The sequence below is a fragment of the Peromyscus californicus genome, unplaced genomic scaffold, assembly GCF_007827085.1.
Source record: "Peromyscus californicus insignis strain IS unplaced genomic scaffold, ASM782708v3 Scaffold_1__1_contigs__length_55948999, whole genome shotgun sequence".
Taxonomy (NCBI): Eukaryota; Metazoa; Chordata; class Mammalia; order Rodentia; family Cricetidae; genus Peromyscus; species Peromyscus californicus.
This window is the reverse complement of record NW_026294492.1, coordinates 7054764-7076863: the sequence shown is the minus strand read 5'-3', so window position 1 is coordinate 7076863 and position 22100 is coordinate 7054764. Positions and strand designations below refer to the sequence as shown.

Genomic DNA, 22100 nt, shown 5'->3' with positions numbered 1-22100 from the left:
CTTTTGCTGTTGTCTGTAAGGGTATGTATTTAGCTTTTGCTCTCTATAAGGATATATATGTAGCTTTTGCTGTTGTCTGTAAGGATATGTATTTAGCTTTTGCTGTCTGTAAGATATATATGTAGCATTTGCTTTCTGTAAGGATATATATGCAGCTTTTGCTGTTGTCTATAAGAATATATATGCAGCTTTTGCTGTTGTCTATAAGAATATATATGCAGCTTTTGCTGTCTGTAAGATATATTTGTAGCTTTTGCTGTCTGTTTATTGGAAGTTTCTGCAAAAGTTACTCTGTGTGCAGGGCACATGTGCCACTATGGTACATACGTGTGTGAAAGACTAGACATAGATTTTGCTTTTCTTTGGGTGTGGGTCTGTGCTGTTCCCTGGAGTTGCTAGAAGTGCTGTTCAGTCTCCTTTCTAAGATCTGGGGTCCAGTCTGCCTGATGGGCCCTGTGGATTCAATTCAGCTCACAGCCGACAGCACAGGCTCGTTGTGATTACTAACTTGATACTCTAGAGAGCTCCCCAGATGAGCTATCTGTTGGCATAGTAGTATGTGCTGAAACTGCTGTTACTGTATTAGTGTGCATGTAAATTGTGGAAATGATTGATGACATTTTCCTATAAAAGGCTCATTAAGTCAGAGGACTGTTGGACACGGTAACAGAAGTAATTTTGTTAGAAATTGCTGTTTTATAGGACTAGTAGCAACATAGTCCCTTGGTTTGGGGAAGTAGTGCCATAGGCAAAAACACTATCCCCAGGGACTGTGCCAGCAAGCAGAGGATGTACAAGACAGAACACAAGTCGACAAGTAGCTGCTGAAATGCCCTCCCCACTCCAGGTGTCGAGTGTGCTTTGAAGGGAGGAGGAGAGGAAGCGTTTGAAGCCCAGAACAGAGAGCAGGAAGGAATCCTTGATTTACAGCTGAGGCAGCGGGTTATTTGTTCAAGGTCAGATAACCATTTGTTAACAGGGCTAGATCTAGGGGTGGTTTCCTTATTCTGTGTCACTCACGGGAGGAGCTCAGGTTTTGGAGTAAGGTAGAGCTGAGTGAATACCGGCCTAGGCACTGAGTCACCTTCTTTCCAAGCCTGTTTCCTGGTCACCGTGAGAGTGGGGAGCCAGAGTAGGTGCTCACCTTTGGAGCACTTTGAGTTAGGGGTTGGCTTGCTGCTCCCTGGGCACCTGAGAGAGTGTTCTCGGCTGGCTCCCCATTCCTTTCCCTCCTGCATCTAGGGTAGTGCTAGTGATGCATCCTCACTGGGAGCCTGAGGAAACAGCTGTGCAGTCCTTTCTGTTGTGGGCTGTGGTTGAGATGAGCAGCAGCACCAGGGAAAATACTCATTTCCCCACATTCTCACAGTGACAGCACACCGAGAGGACCCTGGTCATTTCAGATAACAGGGTTTGGGACATGACTCATCACTACTGGGCACAAGTCATCTGCTTGTGTAGTGTTGCTCCAAAGGGTTTTTAAAGTTTGATGGTACTTGTCTGTAGTATTGGGGATGGAGGCTAGGCTTTTATCCATGCTAAGATGCCTGTCACTGCTCCAACCCTTTTTGTATATTTTATTCTGAGATATGGTCCTATATGGCCCTACTAAGTGTCCAGGCTAGCTCTGCACTTAATCTGTAGTCCAGGCTGGGCTTAATCTCAAGATCCCCCTGCCTCAGTCAGCCAAGTGGTGGGCACAGTAGGTCTGTGCTACCAGGACCAGCTTATTCTTCTTTGTGAAACAGGATCTTACCATGCTGGCCCGCTCCAGATCCTCCTGTCTACCTTCCATGTGTGGGGGTCACATATCCTACCACATTACCCATGACATTTCAAATTAATGTTTATGTTCCACTTCGTTATAGCCACTTGACTTTAAAACCCGCTGTCTGTGTAAGAGTTTAAATTGATTTATTTTTTTTTTTTTAAATGTACATTTGGGTTTTGCCTGTATGCATGTCTGTGTGAGGATGCCAGATCTCCTGGAACTGGAGTTACAGACAGTTGTGAACTGCCATGTGGGTGCTGGGAATTGGACCTGGGGTCCTTGGAAGAGCAGCCGGTGCTCTTAACCCTCTCTCCAGCCCCTGAGTTTAAATCAATGAAGTAAAGCTAAGAAACGTTAAATGCAATGACTAGAATACAGAAGGGGGAGGATTTGTAAGATCCAGTTAGAAAGCTCAGAGCAGGCAAGGAAGCCCTTAGCAGCCTGTGCAAAATAGCAGAGGGCTTTGGTCAGCTGTTGAAGTCCAAGAGCCTCAGAGAGTGCCCAGGTGTGCGGGGTGTGTGACAAGGTGGGGCATTGAGGGTCTCCTGAGGTCCCTGCTGTTCACTGAGAAGTGTTTCTGGGAGTTGTGGATTGGAAGACTCAGAAGGAAGTTCAGGTCTTACCAGGTACAACCCATTGCAGAAAGCGTTTTTGCAAAAGGTAAGGAAAAAGAGATCTTAAAGGCAGCATGTGTGAGGTGAGGAAAACCCCAGCGTACTGGCCTGAAGAAATCTTCCATCACTGAGTGCGCAGGAAGAGCTCTCGGACCGTTAGATGGACACACCACACGGCAGAGCCACGAGAGCAAAGAGAAGGCAAGTTTGAATGAAGAGACGGGATTCACTTCAAGTTCAAGTTTGTCTTGAGAGATGGTGGTTTTCAGAGGTCTTGCCATCTAATGAATATACGGAACATCTGCCGACTTTTAACCTCCAGAGAAGGCAGAAAGGTAAAGCCAGGTCCACGGGAAGATTTGGAAGGACGGGGTATCTCATGGGTGCTCACTTACGGAATGACAGATGGGAGGTGTTGATAGGTAGCACTTGGAGTTGGAGTCCAAGTTCTAAATGTTTTCACTGACTTTTCTTTCCAACTAGCAAAAACAGGAGAGTGTTCTTTTGTTTTTCCTTCCTAGCATTTCTCTCATAGACTTGATCTGTGTGTGAGCGTGCAGTCCAAGGCAGTGTTCTCGTTTGGTGCTGCTGGCCACTTATGTCTGTAACCGTGAAGTGAGAGGTAACGCTTGGTGTCAGTGGCAGTGTGCGCTCTCTTTTCAGCTTTATACACAGGAGACGGGCAGTGACAGTATCTGTGACATTTTTCTTAGCAGAGGAAACCCTCTCCACTTCCCGTCACAATTATTGGGCCACAAAAATAGCAGACATACCTAAGGCATTAATGTGTGAAGGTCAGGAAGTAATTTTCTAAGCATCCTGCCATATTTTCAGACATTAATTTCAGTTCTGATTGGGTTAAAAATACTGAGTTAAAAAATTTACAAGTGGGAATATTTGACACACTTATGGCATGTGTTATATTGTGTTAATGTGTCAGGTGATTCTTGACACACAGCATGTGTTATATTGTGTTAATGTATTGGGTGATTCTTGACACACTTACAGCATGTGTTATATTGTGTTAATGTATCGGGTGATTCTTGACACACTTACAGCGTGTGTTATGTTGTGTTAATGTATCAGGTAATTCTTGCTTTACTGAAGTGGGCATATGTCAGGCTGTTCGTTCTTGAAATTAATGACCTCCTGTCTGACTCTGGCTTGAATCTGATGACACCCACGGCCTTACCTCCACAGCTCTGTTCTTCCTTCCATCTTGGGGCTCTCGGGGCTGATGTCTCTGCCATTCTTTGGAAGTAAGCCTTGTATGCCAGCTTTCTGTGGGTGAGACCACTTAGATGGCAGAGGTAGAGGACAGTGTTTGGACAGTGGTTGGATTCGCCTTTTGAGACTGGGGGACTGAAATCATCAGGTGCGTTGTCTTTGATTAATGTGTCCACTAGCTGTGTTTTCTTTTCTTAGAAATAGAAGGCAGAGAGGGGCCAGTGACATGGCTGAACGTTAGAGAAATCGGGCTTCGATAGAACCAAGTCAGAGAGCCGTGAGAGCTGGACTGTCTGTCCCTCATGAGTGCTCCCACTTCAGCAAATCTCTCCTCTGGCCCTTTCCTAAGATTGTCCATGTGAGAGAGCAGCTTGTGTGCCTTTGCTCTTTATTTTCTTTAAGACAGGGTCTTGTGTAGGCTGGCTGGCCTTGAACTCCCTGTACTTGGTTTCTGTGTTTTGAGATAGTCTTGGTTGCGTTGCCTAGGCTGACTTCAAACTCCAGCTCTGAAGCCATTCTCCTGTCTCAGCCTCCGAAGTAGCTGTGACTAAGGTGCACACCTTTATGCTCAGCCTAGTACAGCACTAGCCTCTTGGGGAACAGAGTGGTGGTGTTGGTTGGAAGAGAGTGACAAGACATTGAAGGTCAGCTGCTTGTCCCTGTTTGTTGCGTGTCTGTCCATGATCATATACCCTCATTCATCTGGTCATCACTAGTCTCTGGACCAGTTCCTGTTAGTGTTCTGTAACACTCGCCAAAGCCGCCCCAAGTCTCCATTGTCAGCCTGTGTCCACAACTTGCATTAGTTGGTCACTCAAGGTGGTGGACATTTGGTAGATTTTCACAAATGCACGGGGTCATTGGTTAACTAACGTGATGGTGTCCTGTTAAAAACCTGTGCGCTCCATCTGTTCCTCCCTCTCTGTCTGGCAGGCCCCCAGGAGCCCATGGCCTCTTAATTGTCTTCATAGTTTGCCTTTTTCCTAGAATATCCAGCAGCCATCCACTACGCAGTTGTTTCTGTCTTTCCCACAGTGATTTGCTTTTAGTTTTCCTGAATCCCTTCTTCTGGCTTACTTACTAGCTTGTTTCTTAGGAAGAAACCTATTGCATGCACGTGCAAGTTTGTTACGCCTGCTGACCAGCTAGTTATTTCCTGTTTTCTGTGAAAACAAACAAAAAAAAAGGCTAGTCACTTTGTGTCCACAGTCAAGGAGCAGGGAGGGGACTGTGGTGACCAGCTCTCTCTTTTCAGCCTTGCCTTGGAATGTGCTGCCAACATTAGGGGGATCTTTCTCAGTCTCACACACACACACACACACACACACACACACACGTCCACATACATTGTGTCTGTGCTGATGAAGCCCTTGGGGTTTGGCCTAGTCTGTACTGTACCCAGGATTACCCGAGATGTGACCAGGATGCCTAAAGAACTGAGCTTTTAAGCTTGTTTTTATTTTAATTTTTCCTTAAGTAGCCACGTGTGGCTAGCAGTGACCATGTTGGCATGTTTCACGGTACAGCCTTAAACATTGCAGACAGGCTTGGCCATTAAGCCACGTAACTTAGACTGCTTAGTTTGATCTTCATAAATGACAGCTCAGGTCCGCTGAAGTTTCTTTTGTAGGCCTCCTTTAAAGGAGGCCCTGACAGGTCTGTGATAGCGGCTTCAGTTCAGCCTCAGAAGTGGGGTTCTCCCTGGGTCTGTTGGTGCGTCCTTCACCTGGTCCTCTTCCCTGTTGCGTATCTCCTTTTGCCTTGGTGCTAAGCACCCCAGGGCTAAGTCTTTGCTTTACCCAGAACAGCTGGTTCCCACCAAACTGTATGATTCCTTCCCTGTTCAAGGTCTCTCTCTCCCCCTCCTTCCCTCTCTCCTGTCTCTCCCTCCTTCCCTCCTTCCTCTCCTCTCTCCTTCTATTCTGAGTGTAAGATTACATCATGAGGTGGTGGTGGTGGTGGTGTTTTGAGTTTTGTGGTCCCCCCCCCCCCGCCCCCGGAGCTGAGGACCGAACCCAAGGCCTTGTGCTTACTAGGCAAGCGCTCTCCCACTGAGCTAAATCCCCAACCCCTGTTTTGAGTTTTTAACCTAAGCTTTCTTCACAGTCATGTTGGATAGATTTTGCGTGGTGCCTGGGATAGCTTGAGACATCACTAAGAAAGATTATGGAACACGCACTCTTCCCTTCCCACAGCCTGCATCCACTTCCCGTCTTCAGATCCTCAGGACACTCAGGTGGGGGAGTCTCGATTACCCTCCAAAGAAAGTGTGAACACTCAAGTCTCTCTAGTACCTTAGAGTCGGCCACATTTTACCATTGAGTCTAGATAGGTGGTGGCTGCTGTTGGTTGGCTGGTTTGTTGCCGTTTCGCCCTTGACTTTATTTGGAGAACGTGGAAGTCTTTTGCTGGGTTTGAAATATCTTCTTCAGGGTTTCCTGGTCACTGTGTATGTCGCCCTGGAGGTAATAAGTAACCACTAAGGGGCAAAAGAGTTTCTGACCTTCCTCGAATAGCGAGCGCTGTTGAAATGTGCAACTTTGAGAGAGTGTTGTAGAATTTTTAATAGTTTTGTTCGTTTATTTATTTTTTTTCAGGGTTTCCTTCCCTGGATGTTTTTGTATATTATATACAGCACCCTTGGTTTTACAGACTTATTCGGAAAGCACCGAGAAGGCACTGAAAACTTATTAGCTTGTCCTTTGCTGGCAAGGAAGTCAGGTAGAAAGGAAGCAACTGCTGTGCTGACAGCCAAGGCCAGCACGCTAAACCATCTGGGGTTCTTGGCAGAAGACAACAGCTAAGCAAGATCTTGGGGGAGTGCTCACTTCCAGGTGCATGATCAAAGCGATAACTCCATTCTCCAGTGGTAAAGTTGGCCGAGTGCCTGTCATGTCCATGGGTGTGTGAGGTTGAGTTTGAGCAGTTAGGAGAGTATAAGAGGAAAAGGCTGCGGCAAACAGAGGACCTTGCTTAGCATCTTGTTACTGCAAGCTCTGGGTGTGAACTCTAGGAAACACTCTGGAATTCAAGTGCAGTATGACACAAATACCAAATTGTGGTTTGGAGCCGAGGTGCAAGGCCAGGCTCCTCAGCGAAGAGTGACTGGGAGACCTTTAAGAATTTGTTCTTCTCATTCAGCTAACAGTGGACTTTGAAAGAATGAGACCATGTTAACATTGCCCTCCTCCTCCTTGTTTGGGTTTTCAGTCAGTGTTGAAGGAAAATGGAAGCTGAGGAGTTTTTCATGTTATTTAATTCGCCATTCTGGATTCATTTCTGGCTGGAGAGATGGCACAGAAATTAAATGCCATATTGCTGACCCGAGTTTGGTTCCCAGCGCCATGTAGGGCAGCTACAACCACCTGTAACTCCAGCTCCAGGGGCTGTGATGCTCCCTGCTAGCCTCTGTAATACCACATTCATGTGTGCAAACCCATACGTAGACAAACACATACACACACAATTAAAAATTTTTTAAGCTATATGCCATTTATTTTATTTTATTTTTTTTTTTTTTTTTGAGACAGGGTTTCTCTGTGTAGCTTTGCGCCTTTTCCTGGAACTCACTTGGTAGCCCATGCTGGCCTCGAACTCACAGAGATCCGCCTGGCTCTGCCTCCCGAGTGCTGGGATTAAAGGCGTGCGCCACCGCCCGGCGCCATTTATTTTTTAATGCAAAGCAGAAAGAGATGTAATACTCGTCATTTTTACTTCATGAGGATTAAATCAATCAATCTCTCTCTCTCTCTCTCTCTCTCTCTAGACAAGGTCTCTATTTAGTCCTTGCTGTTCTGGAACTCACTATGTAGACGAGGCTGGCTTCAGACTCAGCTCTTCTTACCTCTGCTTCCTGAGTGCTGGGATTAAAGCCATGCACTGCCATGCCTGTCTCTAAATATGTCTAGTTTTGAATATCTGAGACAGGTGGTTTGAGGAAGGCACCTCATGTTTTTGAATAAGATATTTATTCACCTAAACTAAGGGGTTCACTTGGGTGTCTTTCTGCTTCCCCAATCTCTAGTCTAGCAGGAGCTTCTGGTTCTTGCTGAGCTATTTGGTTCCAGGTTCTTCATGCTCTGGTAGGACCGTCTTCAATGGATGGTTTGCACCAGCTTCCTTGACGAAGTCCGAGCCTTCAAGTAATGTTAAAATTTATAAATGCAGAGGGGTGGGCTGAATCTGTCCTTCTGGTGAGCTAGGAAGCAGTGCTTCTCTAGACAGTCTTCTCAGGGATGGAATGGGGACCTTGAAAGTACTTGGGTCTTTCTGGCCTCTCTCTGGCTCAGCTGTGCCAAGAATGATCCCTAGAAGTTGGTGAAATGGATCCCTAGAACCATCTTGCTGTCCCTCACCCAACTGAGTACCACAATTTGAAAACAAATGAAAAGATTTAAAGATTGATGTAGATAGAAGTCCCAGGAAGCCAAACTCTTAAGGTGGAAAGAGTTTCAGTACTCTTGGCACACGCTCCCTAGATCCCTGCCAGAAGTGTTCAACTGGATCTCATTACCAGGGGTAGTCACCATAATCTAGTTATGAGGAGCATTCTTTTTTTTTTTCCTTCGAGACAGGGTTTCTCTGTGTAGCTTTGCGCCTTTCCTGGATCTCACTCTGTAGACCAGGCTGGCCTTGAACTCACAGAGATCCGCCTCCCTCTGCCTCCCAAGTGCTGGGATTAAAGGCGTGCGCCACCACCGCCCGGCCATGAGGAGCATTCTTAAGGATGGGGACCTGGTTGGCCAGCTGGCCTGAGCCCTAGAGAATGTTCCCATCTGAGCGGCAGGAATGGTAGAGAATCTTCTAGTTAAGTGCACCACGTGATCCTTAATTAGATTTTAAACACAACTTTGTCTAGAACTCTAGTGTTGGTCCGTCAGAGGGTGTAGTCCAGTGGCTTCTGTATTTTCAGAGTCCTGCAGTTGTTACCACCAGCTAACTCGAGGCTGCTTCACACCAAGAGGAAGCTGCTCACTGTCTCTTCCTCCCCTCCCCACAGTCCCACCAACCACTGCCTCCTATCACTGTAGAATGTTTCTGAACATTTCATATACATGGATGGTTTGGTTTTCACCTGTTTTCAGGGCCCATCTATGCTGTGGTGTAGATTAGAGAGTTACTTCCTGCTGAGTGATAGATTTTGTTCATTCTGTGTGTGCAGCGCTCACCCGCCATTTGTCGGTGCTGAGTATCTTTATGACTTCACTCGGGAAGCTGTTTCTATCCGCCCGTCTCCAGCACATAGTGTCCCCTCACCCCATGCATTGTCACTTGGTTGTTGTTGAACACTAGAAACTTTGAAGAGAACGTAGCAACTGTGGAAGTGAGTTGGTTGTTGCTTGTGTAGCAAGGCTCCTGGGCTAACTATAAAGTCTAGTCTCTGTTCTATGGAGCCCCAGAAGTCTCTGTTTGCCTTGCTTAATTGTCAGTTAATGATTGAACAGAGATTTCTTTAAATGCCTGGAACCAGCAAGTCTCCAGCCTCTATCAGGGTATCTTGTAAATACAAGTCAGGTCATGTCAGGCCTGGGCCAGAGCCCTCTGATGGCTTCTGTCTCACTCAGTGAAAGAGAAGGAGGTCCTGCAGTGGCCTGCAGTGGCCTGCAAGAAGACCCTTTTGGCTGTATCTGGCAGGTCTTTTTACTGACCTCACACAGGCCCAGCAGTTCCAGATGTGCTCTGCAGTCTCTCTGTTGGGTCTCTGGCCTGCCCACCTCCTCTTCTTCATCACATTTCCCCTCCCATTTTCCCCACAGTTCCTGGGAACAGTGTAGCTGTTTCCTTGTCTGTGGTTCTCTTATGGAATTGAAGCTCATGGTGGCGGGGGGAGTATTTCTCCTTAGTTTTGCTCTTTCTCTACAGTCAAAGGTGTTTTTGCTTGATGGTCTTGGATATCTTTAGCAGTCCATTCTTGTGTAAGAGTGAGGCAGTATGATGCTGCCTATAGATCCTGTGTGAGGAGGCAGTGGGGTGCTGCACCTGGGATCCTGTGTGTGAGGAGGCAGTGGGGTGCTGCACCTGGGATCCTGTGTGAGGAGGCAGTGGGGTGCTGCACCTGGGATCCTGTGTGTGAGGAGGCAGTGAGGTGCTGCCTGGGGAATCCCTGTGCATCTTTTCTCATCCCCTGGAAGTTTCCCTGTTGACTCTTTGAACCAGTTTCCAGACCCCAATGCCTCAGGACCTTCTGGGCCTTTGGCTTTCTGTAGAGAACACCCCTGGTTCTTCGTGAGGTAGAAGCACAGCCGTGCACGCTCAGCCTCTGGCATTCAAGGGACTGGGAAGGGCCCTGATATCGAGACCAGTTGTCATTTCAGCCCACAGCTGGGTCGCGTGTCCCTTTGTTCTCCACAGCCCCGAAGCCTCCAGAGAGTCCTATGCTCTGGTCTCCTAAAAGTGTGGGAATTAGGTGTTTACTAGCCCCGTCACCCGCTTCCATCTGTCCCAGATGCACTGTGAGGAACTGTCTCTGCCTCCCCGTCTCTGCCTCCCCCTTCTCACCGCTGGCCGCCTCTGTGCGTGCTCTCCGGTGCCGCTGTACAATCTTCTGTCCTTCACAGTTGAGTCCTTTTCATAGTCATTTGTGTCATTTTAGCAAGGCTTGGGGTTGGGAGCTGCCATTACTAACTGCAAGCTCCTTGTTGTTCTTATTGTTGGCATTAATTTTGTATTGAACTGTTTGCCCGGAATGTCCAGTCTCCCTGGCTTTTGAATGTCAACATACTGCCTAATGCTCTTTTGTGCTTTGAGAGCCTTGCACAGGACAGGGAGAGAAGAACGCCATAAACAGGGTCTGTTTGTTTCACTTGGCCTTCTTTTTCTTATTATTTCAGTGTCTAAATTACATTTCTAAACCAAATCAAAATTCAGTCATAGAAGATAAATGTTCTCCTTTTCAGTGGTAAACCTTGCTGTGAGGTAGTGCAGGTCTTTGATCCTAGCAGCTGAAAGGCAAAGGTAGGATGATTAGGAGTTCAAGGTCATCTTTATGAATTGAGGCCAGCCTGGGCTAAAATTGTTCCCAAGAAATAAAGTAAGTCTTAAGCACTAAGATTAAATCCTAATGATGCTAACATGAGTTTTAGGACCAGAGGACAAAAGGCTACAGCAGAGCAGTGCACCTTTGAATGACTCATAATTACTCAGGCTAATGCATGTAAACTTGGATGTACAATTAGGCAGCTCATTATGCTGCAAATGCAATTACATGCTCAAAGGCAGCCCCTCCCTTTGGCTCGCCCAGTCTGTGATCGCTGTTAAGTCTCAGCTGTCAGAACTTAGAACACAGGCCGGTGATGAGGGGTCCTGTAGCCAACAAGGAGCAAGCTGCAGGAGGAAATTTCCTGAGTTTGTCTTAGAGTTGAACATCTTAAATTACAGCAATCTAGTCTCTTCCCTAAAGAATCTTGCTGTACAAGCATAGAAAGTATCATGAATAAAATAGCGGCCCACGATGTTTATATCATAGCTTAGCTAAGTTTGGTGTATAGTCACTACATGAAACTGTATTTAGTATGTATATTTATATTGGATACAATGTTGTCATCTCTTTCTTACCTGTCATTTGTATATTTTAAAAAAAAGAAGCAAAAACTTCTTTTTTCTTTTTCATAACTGACCTGGCTCCTTAGGACTCAAGCTTGACCTAGATTGACATTGATTCTTTATTATCTTTATTTTGTCCCAAATAAGTGGTATGAATATATATGATTCTGCTGTAGACATTCTTAATGGGTTTACTAATGGGCCACTAACCTAGAATCCACTGGAGATGTTATATAATCTGTGGTATATTTACTGTAGTATTATTTAAGATGCCAAAATTCTGGGCTGTGAAGTTGTTTGTAATAAAGAGGGATGACCTCGCAGTGAGAATAGCAGCTTGCTATTTGGACCTAGGTTTAAGCTCCACATGGACTTACTCCTTTACCCCCTTAAAGGACTTTATCCCTTAGAGTGGTCACTAGTGCTGGTGGTGTTTATTGCTCTAATCCCAGAATTTATATTTCTGTTTTTAAAATGTCCTGGAAACAGTTAACTCATGTGGCCGCTGAGTGAAAAGCTTATTCTGTAGTCCAGCTCGGCATTGCTAGGAGTCAGCAAATACAGGTTCTTTTAAAAATTGCACTTACTTTGTGTATGTTTATGTTGGTGGCTGCTCACATGTGGAGCTCAGAGGACAGCTTTTTCCACCACGTGGGTCCCAAGGATCAAATTCAGGTGTGAGGCTAGGCAGCAGGCACCTTGCCCGTCAAGCAGCTCATCCTTCAGCATCTGGAATGTGTTAAGCGCATTCTCTGCCGTCGAGCTACAGCTCCTACTTCAGAAAACATGACCTGGTTGATGGAATGGTAATGACCATAGATTGTTAAGAAAAAAAAAAAAAGTTTTCCTCAAGTTGTAAAAACAAAATTTGGTAAATAAATCGATATGTCTTTAAGGATTAGTTGACAAGTAACGTTATGCCTTGGAAGACAGCAAGGGACTTTGACACCTTAATATGCAGTCATTGTAAGCACAGCAGAGCCGTGACCAGGGTTCTTGCAACTTAACAATAGGCCTATGAAGAGTGCTGGTGTGGATAAGCTCCACTTCCTACAGTGGCTGTAATGTTTTCTCTGAAAAGGAAGTGGGAAATGGGCTTAGTAAAGTCACCACTAAATTTTGAGTTTTGTGGGAATATTTCCTCCTATAAAATTTAATGACCCCAAATCTGATTGTAGAGATTATTTATCCTAAATAGGCCTGTCTCCTGAGAAACAAATTAAAGCAGTTCATGAAAATCCAGGTATTTAATCAAAAGGAAGGTCACAGATGTTCTGGGGGCCTGCAAGATGGCTTGGCAGGTAAAGGTTCCTGCCACGAGCTTGATCCCTGGGACACACATGTTGAGGAAGAGGCCATTTCCTGCTGATTGCCCTCTGCCCTCCATATGATACCTTGTCTCCCTCCCCCCCTCCACATACACTAATAAATAAATGTAATAATGATTTTTTTTTAAAGAAGGCTGGAAAACTAGCTTTAGAGCTGATCTGACATTGGTCATTCCTACCACCATCCCTAAGATGAAATCCATCTTTTCTTGGTCCTTCAGGTCCACGTCTGTAGCTGCCTCCACGGTAGGGCTCCACCTGTCCCCACCTACAGTTCTCTCATGCAGTCAGGGAGCTACAGTTGGAAATAGTTACTGAATGTCACCGACATGGTGTGTGACCGAACTTTCCCTTGGGGAGACAACACACACATCTACTCACCCCAGACAGAGAACCAGCGACAGAGCAATGTGTGGATGCCACCAAAGTCCAGTGTGGTGGACTGTGAGTGTCACTGGGGTTGCCCAGCAGTATGGGTGAGGGGTCAGTTACAGGAGCAGACATTCCTCAAAAGACAAGTGCATCACCAGAGCCTAGGCCAGCACAGGTACAGCTCACTAAGCTGGGCACCCAGAGCCCACTGCAGAACCTGCAGGCAGCCCAGCTGGGTGGAGAATGTCTCCTCTTCAGGCAGCTCACCAGGTTGGAGAGTGTCTTCCTCTTCAGGCAGATCACCAGGTTGGAGAGTGTCTCCTCTTCAGGCAGCCCAGCTGGGTGGAGAGTGTCTCCTCTTCAGGCAGATCACCAGGTTGGAGAGTGTCTCCTCTTCAGGCAGCTCAGCTGGTGGCTACTGCTTCTGGGCAGCTGGTCTGGTCTCAGAGTCTTCCTGCAGCTTACCTTGTCTGAGAGGGACTCTCAGATTCTGTTGCTCACTCTGACAGGGAGGGACCTAGTGACTCCAGTCAGTTTCAAGGACTTCCTGAAGCTATTTTGAGTTGTAGCACTTCCCTTCAGAATGGACTGTTTCAGTCTAGGGGGACACTGTTATGTACCACTTGGATTTTTTATTGGGGACTTTGGGGTCACTTTGCCCTAGGTGATACAATAATTATTTACATAGCACTTATCTCATTATTTGTTTGTTTGTTTGCTTTTGTTTTTTCAAGATAGGGTTTCTCTGTGTAGTCTTGACTGTCCTGGAGATCGCTTTGGAGACCAGGCTAACCTGGAACTTACAGAGACCCACCTGCCTCTGCCTCCCAAGCACTGAGGACTAAAGGCGTGCGCCACCACTGCCCAGCTGCACTTATATCATGTTAGCTTTTAAAATGATTTATTTTAATGTATATGTGTGTGTTCCTGCATAAGTTTATGTGTACTGTGGGGGACCTGCCCCCACTGTTTTCCCTAGGGTACTCTTGAGCAGGGAGAAGTGGGAAATATTTAGATAGAAATATAAAGGGAGAGAGACAGATAGAAACACAGGACAGCCTGGGGTGGGCCTGGATCCTTATCTACCAGCCCCTTGTGTCTCTGCTACAGGGCTTTTTATAGAAATGCTAAGTGTTGCAGCAAAAGACCTTCCCCAGCACATCCAAGTGCAGACCATCCCAGGCACCTGTGACCATGCACGTGGTCAGTCCTTCCCCTTATGCAGCCCTGCTGTGTGAAGCAAGCTCAGCTCTCACTAGGAAAGCTGTGGACCCCAATGGTGTACCACATCCGTGGAGGAGCCTGAGGAGACTAGAAGAGGGGAATGGGTCCCCTGGAACTGGAGGTACAGGCAGCTGTGAGCCATCTGATTGGAACTGAACCCAGGTCCTCTGCAGGAGCAATAAGCACTCTCCAGCCCCACCCCATACCCCAAAATTGTAGTGGGTAGCCATTCCAGCTCTGACCTGGAAGTTAATGCTCTATCCATTAAATATTCACATTTATTATCAATAAAATCAATTTTGGGTACAAGCCTGTTTTGTAAATTCTAGTTAGCAGATTCCAGAGAAAGATTCTTTTTATGTAAATCCTGGTTAGCAGATTCCAGAGAAAGAATCATTAATCATTTCCAGAGAAAGAGCATTAACTTCCAGGTCAAAGCTGGAATGGCTACCCACTACACAAAATTTAAAAAAATTTTAAAGTATTGCACTGGGTGTGGTGGAGCAGCCTTTAATCCCAACACTTGTGAGGCAGAGGCAGGCGGATCTCTGAGCTTGAGGCTAGCCTGGTTTACAGAGTGAGATCCAGGACAGCCAGGGCTGTTAAACAGAGAAACCCTGTCTTGAAAAGCAAAAACAAATTGAAAGTATTACTTTCATGTATAGTCTACAGATGGTCTTTTGCAGTGATGGGGATTGAACCTAGGCCCACACATCTGCTCAGCTGGTCTTTTGCTTTAAAATATATAGAAGGACACCTCTAGTTTACAAGCATGTCAGCACCTGCACAGTTTCGTGTAGGTGGAAGACTTGGAACTGGTCCCCTGATGACACCAGGAGTCCCTTGCACCACAGTCAGAATAGATCTGATGTTCACCAAAAAGTGATCTTACTTCTGATAGTTTTATAACCTACATAAGTGTTTTCATCTGAGTAACAAAAAGAGACCATTTGGAAATAGTTTTCCCAGACATTTTAAATTGTAATGCCAGTGTGTGTGAAATCCATACCTGCTTTGTCCCTTACTTGTCGAGCTACAGTTTGGAAGACTGTCCCAGGTGCTGAGAAATCAGCATTAAGAAAACCGATGAGGGCCTCACGTCTTTGTGTTTGGGGCCTCGGGTTACAGAGAAATGACCGTGAGCACTTGTGTCTGAAGAAGCAAGGGTTGCTGGGGAAGCTTTGCTCCTCCAGTCGCGGCTGCTGGAAGAGCTTGTGCTTGCAAGTGCAGAACTCTGCCCAGCTCCCCCCGGGCCGCGAGCTTCTGCCTTGTCACCAGGCGTGTTTCAGCCCAAGTCCCTGGGGTGCACTTTCCCTGGACTCCGTTCATTGCTGTGTGTGACTTGGGCGTACGTCTGTGTGTGTGTATGCGTGTGTGTGCCCACGCACACTTATATGCACACCATCTGTATCTTCCCTCTGGGGGTAAAGTTTAAACTCTCAGAGGGATCATTGCCAAAAAGTTCTTTATATATTGTAATGTTGGGTATAGGTGTCTGCTGATTTCAAGCTACTACCCCACAATTACTTAAACCCACAGCAGTTCCTTTAAGAGAGTCCTTCATGAATTGTAAAAACTGTGTTGCATTTCTTGAAGGTTGGAATGAAACCATTTCACTTATCATTTAAAACAGTATAAATTGTAGTACTGGGAAACCGGTCTGTAAGGTTCCTGTGCTCCTTAAGTCTTGGTTTTCATGTTCTTAGCTCCGTAGCCTCTGTGACGGTGTATTGGGGCCTTTTTACCCCCTTTAATAGAAGAAGGTGTTAACAAGGGCCGTTCTCCTTTGTGATGCCTCTCCCTCTTACCTTCTCAAAAAGTTAAAACTTGATTTCCTAACTTTCATTGTGGTTTTGGTTTTCCCTGTGTAATTTCTGCTGACATAAACAGGTAAGTTGTTATTGAAGGTTCCATTGTGCTGAACCCGGGCTCTCTTGTCTGTAGTATCCCCAGGGAACGAGCAGATTTCCCTGGAAATAAGCACTGACCCCAGTGGATGTGGCATGTGGGGAAAGAAACTGTCAACAGTCAAAAGCTACCCAGCACTCACAGTGTTGGAGGAGGAGTGGGCCTCGTTCCATTAGCCTGCTGCCGTAAGCTCCATTCAGTCTCCTGACCTTTCCCTGGGCTGCCTAGTGGGTATTTACTTTAGGTCAGGTCTGACGGAGTCTGTATGAAAAAAGGTGTGGTGTACTAATGATATACAACATTCTTTGTGTATAAGGTTTATTAACGACTGGCTAGAACCATACTTGGTTTTTTTTAATGAGAACATTTAAAATCTCTACACTCTAAACAGTTGTTGCGAATATAATACATTGCTCTTAGGTATAGTCTGGAATTTAATTTTGTGTGTTTGTGTCGGGGAGGAATGAAGACCCATGTGTGTGAGCATATGTAAAGGGCAGAGGTCAGGCTCGGGTATAACTCCTCCAGTGCCATCCATCTCTTTTTGGACTCCTTTGTCGTTGCTGGGCTGTGACTAGGCTCCACTGGCCGTCCAGTGAGCCCCGGGAATCTGCCGTTCTCCATCACCAGTGCTGGACTCGCTGCGCTCATTCCCACGCCGGGGGCTTGGTGTTCGGTTTTGGTTTTCACATGGGTTCTGGGGATCACCGAGATCCCCACACTTGTGTGGGCTAAACATTTTGTAATATTTAAATGGGACACATTAATTAGGATAGAATTATCAACTGGGGAAAACCTTGAAAGGAAGTCATTCTTAGACTTTTGCTTGTTGTTGACAAGCTTTTTTAAAATCCTAGTGCAAATATATATTGTAGAATTCTAGCACTGTCTTCAGTGAGGGACATGGAAGGTAAATGAATGAAGTTATCGTAAGTATCTGAATTGCTTGTCTGTGTTTTGATAGTTCTAATGTAACAACATAATAGCTGTGCACTTTTCCCTTTCAAGTCTAAATTCTTCTACTTTGTTTACTCCTTTCCCGTTATATTCTCGGCCGTGTTTGCACATACTGTAGCTGTCTTTCTTCTGATTGAAACGAATACAGCTGTGATTAAAGACCTCTGCTATATGGTGTTGTGGTTGACACAGTGACCTTTAATAACCCCCAGGTCTTGGGGCCTGCTCCCAGATGGTGTTCGTTCCTGGACAACTTGACAGAAGAACTAGAAGAGAATCCAGAGAGCACAGTGTATGATGACTACAAATTTGTCACCAAGAAAGACCTTGAAAATTTAGGTAAAATGTGATAAAGTATTTATGAAATTGTCTTGTTTCCACTTTCAGGAGTTTTGAACATAGAATAGACTGAACCATTTTTATCTGATTTTCCAAATGTCCCATTTCTGCCAAATCAGATATCAAAAGTGTTCTAAATGATCAAATTTATAATCTCTGCTCAGAAAAAGGCTCAGGTCAGTTCGACCAGCTGATGGTGTGTGTGCCGTAGCTGGGAGAGGCTTCCTCTTAGTGCACTGACAGCCTGTCCAGAGAGGAGAGAGCGCGTGGCGTTGACAGTGATAATGGAGGTGTAATAGCTTTGAATCTCGCACACAGTAAGCAGGTGGTTCTTGGGTCTCTTTTAGGTGTATTTATTCATAAAGAACCTAATCCAGAACTTAGGATTCAAACCTCCCAGTAGAATAGACTCTTGATGCAGGCCGGCATTCCAGCCTGAAATCCGAAGAGCTCCAAAGTTGAGAACCTTTTGAGCACTGACTTGACACTCAGATGCTCCAGGCTTTTGAGCCTGCGTTCTTAAATTCAGGACTCAGAGATTCCCATCTCTGTAGCCAGCACCTGACCTCACCAGTTTGCAGAGAGGTTGATTTTGGATCAAGCTGTTTAGATTTTGCAGCCTCTGACTAGTCACACTCACTGGGTAGACCTGTAGTGAGGTCAGTCACTAAAGAGCAAATATATCGATACTTTGGTAATCGATCAGACCACGTACCCTGAGGAAAATTTAGGTGCTAAGCACATGCGGACACATACTTAAGTTGTGTGTCTTACATGTCAGTACAGTTCGGTTCTCTCTGTTAAGGCTCCAATGCAAAAGTCCACCCTTGCAATTTCACTGATATGTTGAACTCGAGGAAGTTGTTTCCGATTAACTCTCACAGTTAACAGTAGAAGAGCACCCCAAGTTTAATTCTGCCTTTGTGGTGGTGTTGGTGTTGTTCCAATGCATACTACTTTAGACAGCTACATGATTTTTCCCAGTGTGATTTTCAGAGCAGCAGTGAGCTAGCCGGACAGCACCCGCCTGTAGACTCACTCACTGCAGAGACCGAGGCAGGAAGATCACAAGTTCCAAGCCTGCCTGGGTACTGAGTGAAACTATCTCAGAATAAAAGTGACAGTCTGGCTCGGGTTGTGTGTCAGCGATAGAGAACTTGCCCAGCACGCACAGGGCCCTCTTGGTTCAGCCTTCAGCACCACCAAAAAAGAAAAGAAGGGAGTGACTTGATACTCTTCCAGAGCTGTGTCTCATGCATCATGCACGGTTTCTTTTGAAGATAAATCATCTCATAACATCCATGGTTTTTTTGTTTGCTTGCTTGTTTTTTGTTGTTTGTTTGTTTGTTTCTCTCTCTGAATACTTGCACCTAAGTAATTTCTAGAGAGTCGAGAGATGGTTCAGCAGTTGGGAACACATACTGCTCTTGCAGAGGACCCGAGTTGGGTTCCCACACTCACATCAGGCAGCTCATAGCCATCTATCACTCAAGCCCCGGAGGCTCCACCATCCTCTTCTGGACTATCCAAGTACCTGCATCATTAAAACCACGTTTTTTAAAAGAACTAATTTCTGTGACATAGCAGAGAGTTCTTAAGTGTTTCCTAATGTGTGTGCACTTAATATGTTCCTGTCCTAAACTTTTTATTGTTTTATTACCGTGTGTGTGTGTGTGTGTGTGTGTATTTTGTAGCATGCGTGTGGAGGCCAGAAGACAGCTTTGTGGAGTGAGTTCTATATTCTTCTATCTTTATGTGGGTTCCAGGGATTGAACTCAGGGCATCAGGTTTACAGTTTCTTTACCTGGTCCTCTCTCTTATCAGCCCCTGTATTCCTATCCTAAATGAAATGTAAAGTTTCAATATCCTGAAGCTTTGTGTGAATAGTGAAGACCTTTGGGCAGAGTCTATCTGTGTAGCCTAGGCTGGCCTCACAGTCTTCTCCTTCCTGTGGTAGCCTCCTGGGTGCTGGGATTGTATTGTAATCATGTGTTACCATGCCTGGCAGTGATATAGATGTTTGTGATGCTAAGACTGAACAGAGAGCCTTTGCGTGCTAGACAAGCGTTCCATCTGACCTGTACCCCAAGCCTGATAATGTAGGTTTTAATGTACATGAATGTGTGTATACGTGAGTTCAGTTTGTCAGCTGTTTGTGTTTGGGAAGACCAGGCCTTGACATGGTCCTTGGTTTCTGGAGATGTTGACAACACTGCCTCAGCTTTTGCTTCCCTATTCCTATTTAACAGTATACACGCCTGCAACCTAGTGTTGATTCCCAGAATACTGCTTCAGAGCCAAACTGTTTCACCCGTGCAGGTGGTGCACGCCTTTAGTCCAGCATGCAGAGGCAGAGGCAGGGGGATCTCTGTGAGTTGGAGGCCAGCCTGGTCTACACGCCTACACAGAGAGTTACAGGACAGCCAGGGTTACATAGAGAGACCCTGTTTCAGTAATTAAATGAACAAACTGTTTCAAAAGCCAAGAACCACTATTATAAGGAATCTTCTTTACCGTAGTCTGTAGCATGAATCTTAAAAGATCTTATTAATAAAAACAAACCTGGAGCCAGGTAGTTGGGTGAATGCTGGAAGATCAGAGAAGCAGAACAAGCCACAGCTTCCTCACCTCGTCAATTCCTCCGCTGATCCTATTTCCTCAGACTGGAAGCCTCTGTGTTCTCATCCGGAATGAATCTCAGCTGAACTGCTGCTCAAAAGCCTAAAAGCTTAACCAGCTCTAGTTCTGGTTTTCACGCTTTATATACCTTTCTGCTTTCTGCCATCACTTCCAGGGATTAAAGGCGTGTCACCATGCCTGCCTGTTTCCAGTGTGGCTTTGAACTCACAGAGATCCAGGTGGATCTCTGCCTCTGGAATGCTAGGATTAAAGGCGTGTGCTACCACTGCCTAACCTCTATGTTTAATATTGTGGCTGTTCTGTTCTCTGACCCCAGATAAGTTTATTAGGGTGCACAATATTTTGGGGAGCGCAATACCACCACAGTAGTCATATTCATAAAGACTTTTCCATCACTTTATACTTAAGACATTTAAGACAAGTGAGAATAGTATTAATAGAATTGCTTAAATCTTCCCCATAGATAGTCAAGATTAACAGTTTTTTCTAGTCCTTAAATATTTTACTCTAAAAGGAAACTGAGTCATAATTCAGTTGTGTTTAAGAAAGCTTAAGCTTTAATGACTGGAGAGGTGGCCCAGTAGTTGAGAGCACCAGCTGCTCTTCCAGGTCAGTTCCCAGCACCCACAGGCTGCTCACAGCTTTCCGTGACTCCAGTCCAGGGATCCAGCACCCTCCTCTGGTCTCTACAGGCGTGCATGCACGTGGTGCACAGACATACATACAAGCAAAACACCCACACACACAAATAAAGGTTCAGAGACAGAAAGAGAAACTGAAGTTTTAATGAAGACTTCATAAAGTCCTCTCCTCTGGTGACTCTCGCAGGGCTCACACATCTCATCGGATCACCTTTCCTCCGGGCGTATATGCATGGGTTCTTCATGGATATCAGACTCTACCACAAGGTAAGTACGAGCTGTCGGTATTTCAGGGGATGCTAAGCCATCCACAGCTGCTGCCGCCTCACTCATGCCTTCATAAAGCATACTTCTGCATTGTAAGGGATCTGCTTCCTTTGTACAGTCGTCATGGTGTATACATGCTACTAAACATTACCTCTCACTAATTTCTTTCTTTTGTTCTGAAAAGGTGAAGTTGATGGTGAATCCGTTTGCTTACGAAGAGTACAGGAAGGATAAAATTCGACAGAAGATAGAAGAGACGCGCGCACAGAGAGTCCAGTTAAAGGTAAAGCTGCTCCTCAGCATCGAGTCTACCAGGGGAGATAGTTAAGAAGTCGGCCGTCATGCTGTGGTTCTCCTTCTGTTAGTTCACGTCTTTTGTTGGGAGGGAGGGTGGTCAGGTGTTTGGGGAATAATACTTACTTGAGCTTAACCAAAGGCCAAGACCCTGGGCGATGATCTGTCTTCACGTCTGCTGTCCGCACACTCAGAGCATCCGATGATGCTGACAGATGTTAGAAATCTGCTTGTCTCGTTCTCCAGTGTGCTCGGTTCTCAGGTTCTCTGCATCCTGGGATACCTAATACAGAGCCATGGAACAAGCGGCATCAGCTGTATTGATTGAGAGGATCCAGTGTACTGACAGTCCACCAGGCATTAGAGCTCCAAGAAGGCAGAAACACTGAGGTGGGGATGGGAGGGCGCTCCCTGCAGGAAGCACCCGCCACTTTAGAAAGATGTGGTCTAGTGAGGGGGACCCAGACTCAAGGGGCTGCAGGCTCATGCTCTTGAGGGGTATAAGAATGGTCCTGGGTGTGTTGAACACTGCAGACTGGTGTCCGCCTCTTCTGCTGAGGCCACTTGCTCTTCCCATGGCCAAGAAGTGCTGTGGGGTGGTTCCCGCCAGACCAGGAGCAGACAGGGAGGAGCTTCCTGTCTGCTTGTTCCTGCCTTCCTGGCTCTCTGGCATCCCGTCCACTGAGTCAAATCACTGAGCGATAAAATATTTATAACTGAACATTGGTTTAAAATGTGCGTGTGATATCCGTACATTCTCAGTAACAAAGACTAGTTAGTGGCTTTCCTGAGATTGCTTCAATACTTGTTCCATTTTCCACAGCTCAGAATTTCTAATAGCAGAGAGAGACTGTCGGTGTGTCTGTTTTAGCGGGAGAGGGTCTGTACCTGCCAGAGTTGCATTTTACTTAGTACGTTAAATGGAACACGGTGTGGAAGAGGACAGTGGGTGGGTAGCCCCATCGTTTATCTGAGA

General features: G+C 45.9%; 1 protein-coding gene across 2 annotated transcripts in view; it reads left to right on the top strand.

The window, feature by feature from the left end:
- The window catches only part of Nol10 (nucleolar protein 10), an 83709-nt gene that overhangs the window by 38620 nt on the left and 22989 nt on the right, over positions 1-22100 (top strand). For both annotated transcript variants that reach the window (XM_052745837.1, XM_052745838.1), the window contains 3 exons: positions 17156-17282; positions 20751-20830; positions 21015-21113. In XM_052745837.1, coding sequence (XP_052601797.1) covers positions 17156-17282; positions 20751-20830; positions 21015-21113 — 306 coding nt within the window. The remainder of the gene's footprint in view (positions 1-17155; positions 17283-20750; positions 20831-21014; positions 21114-22100) is intronic.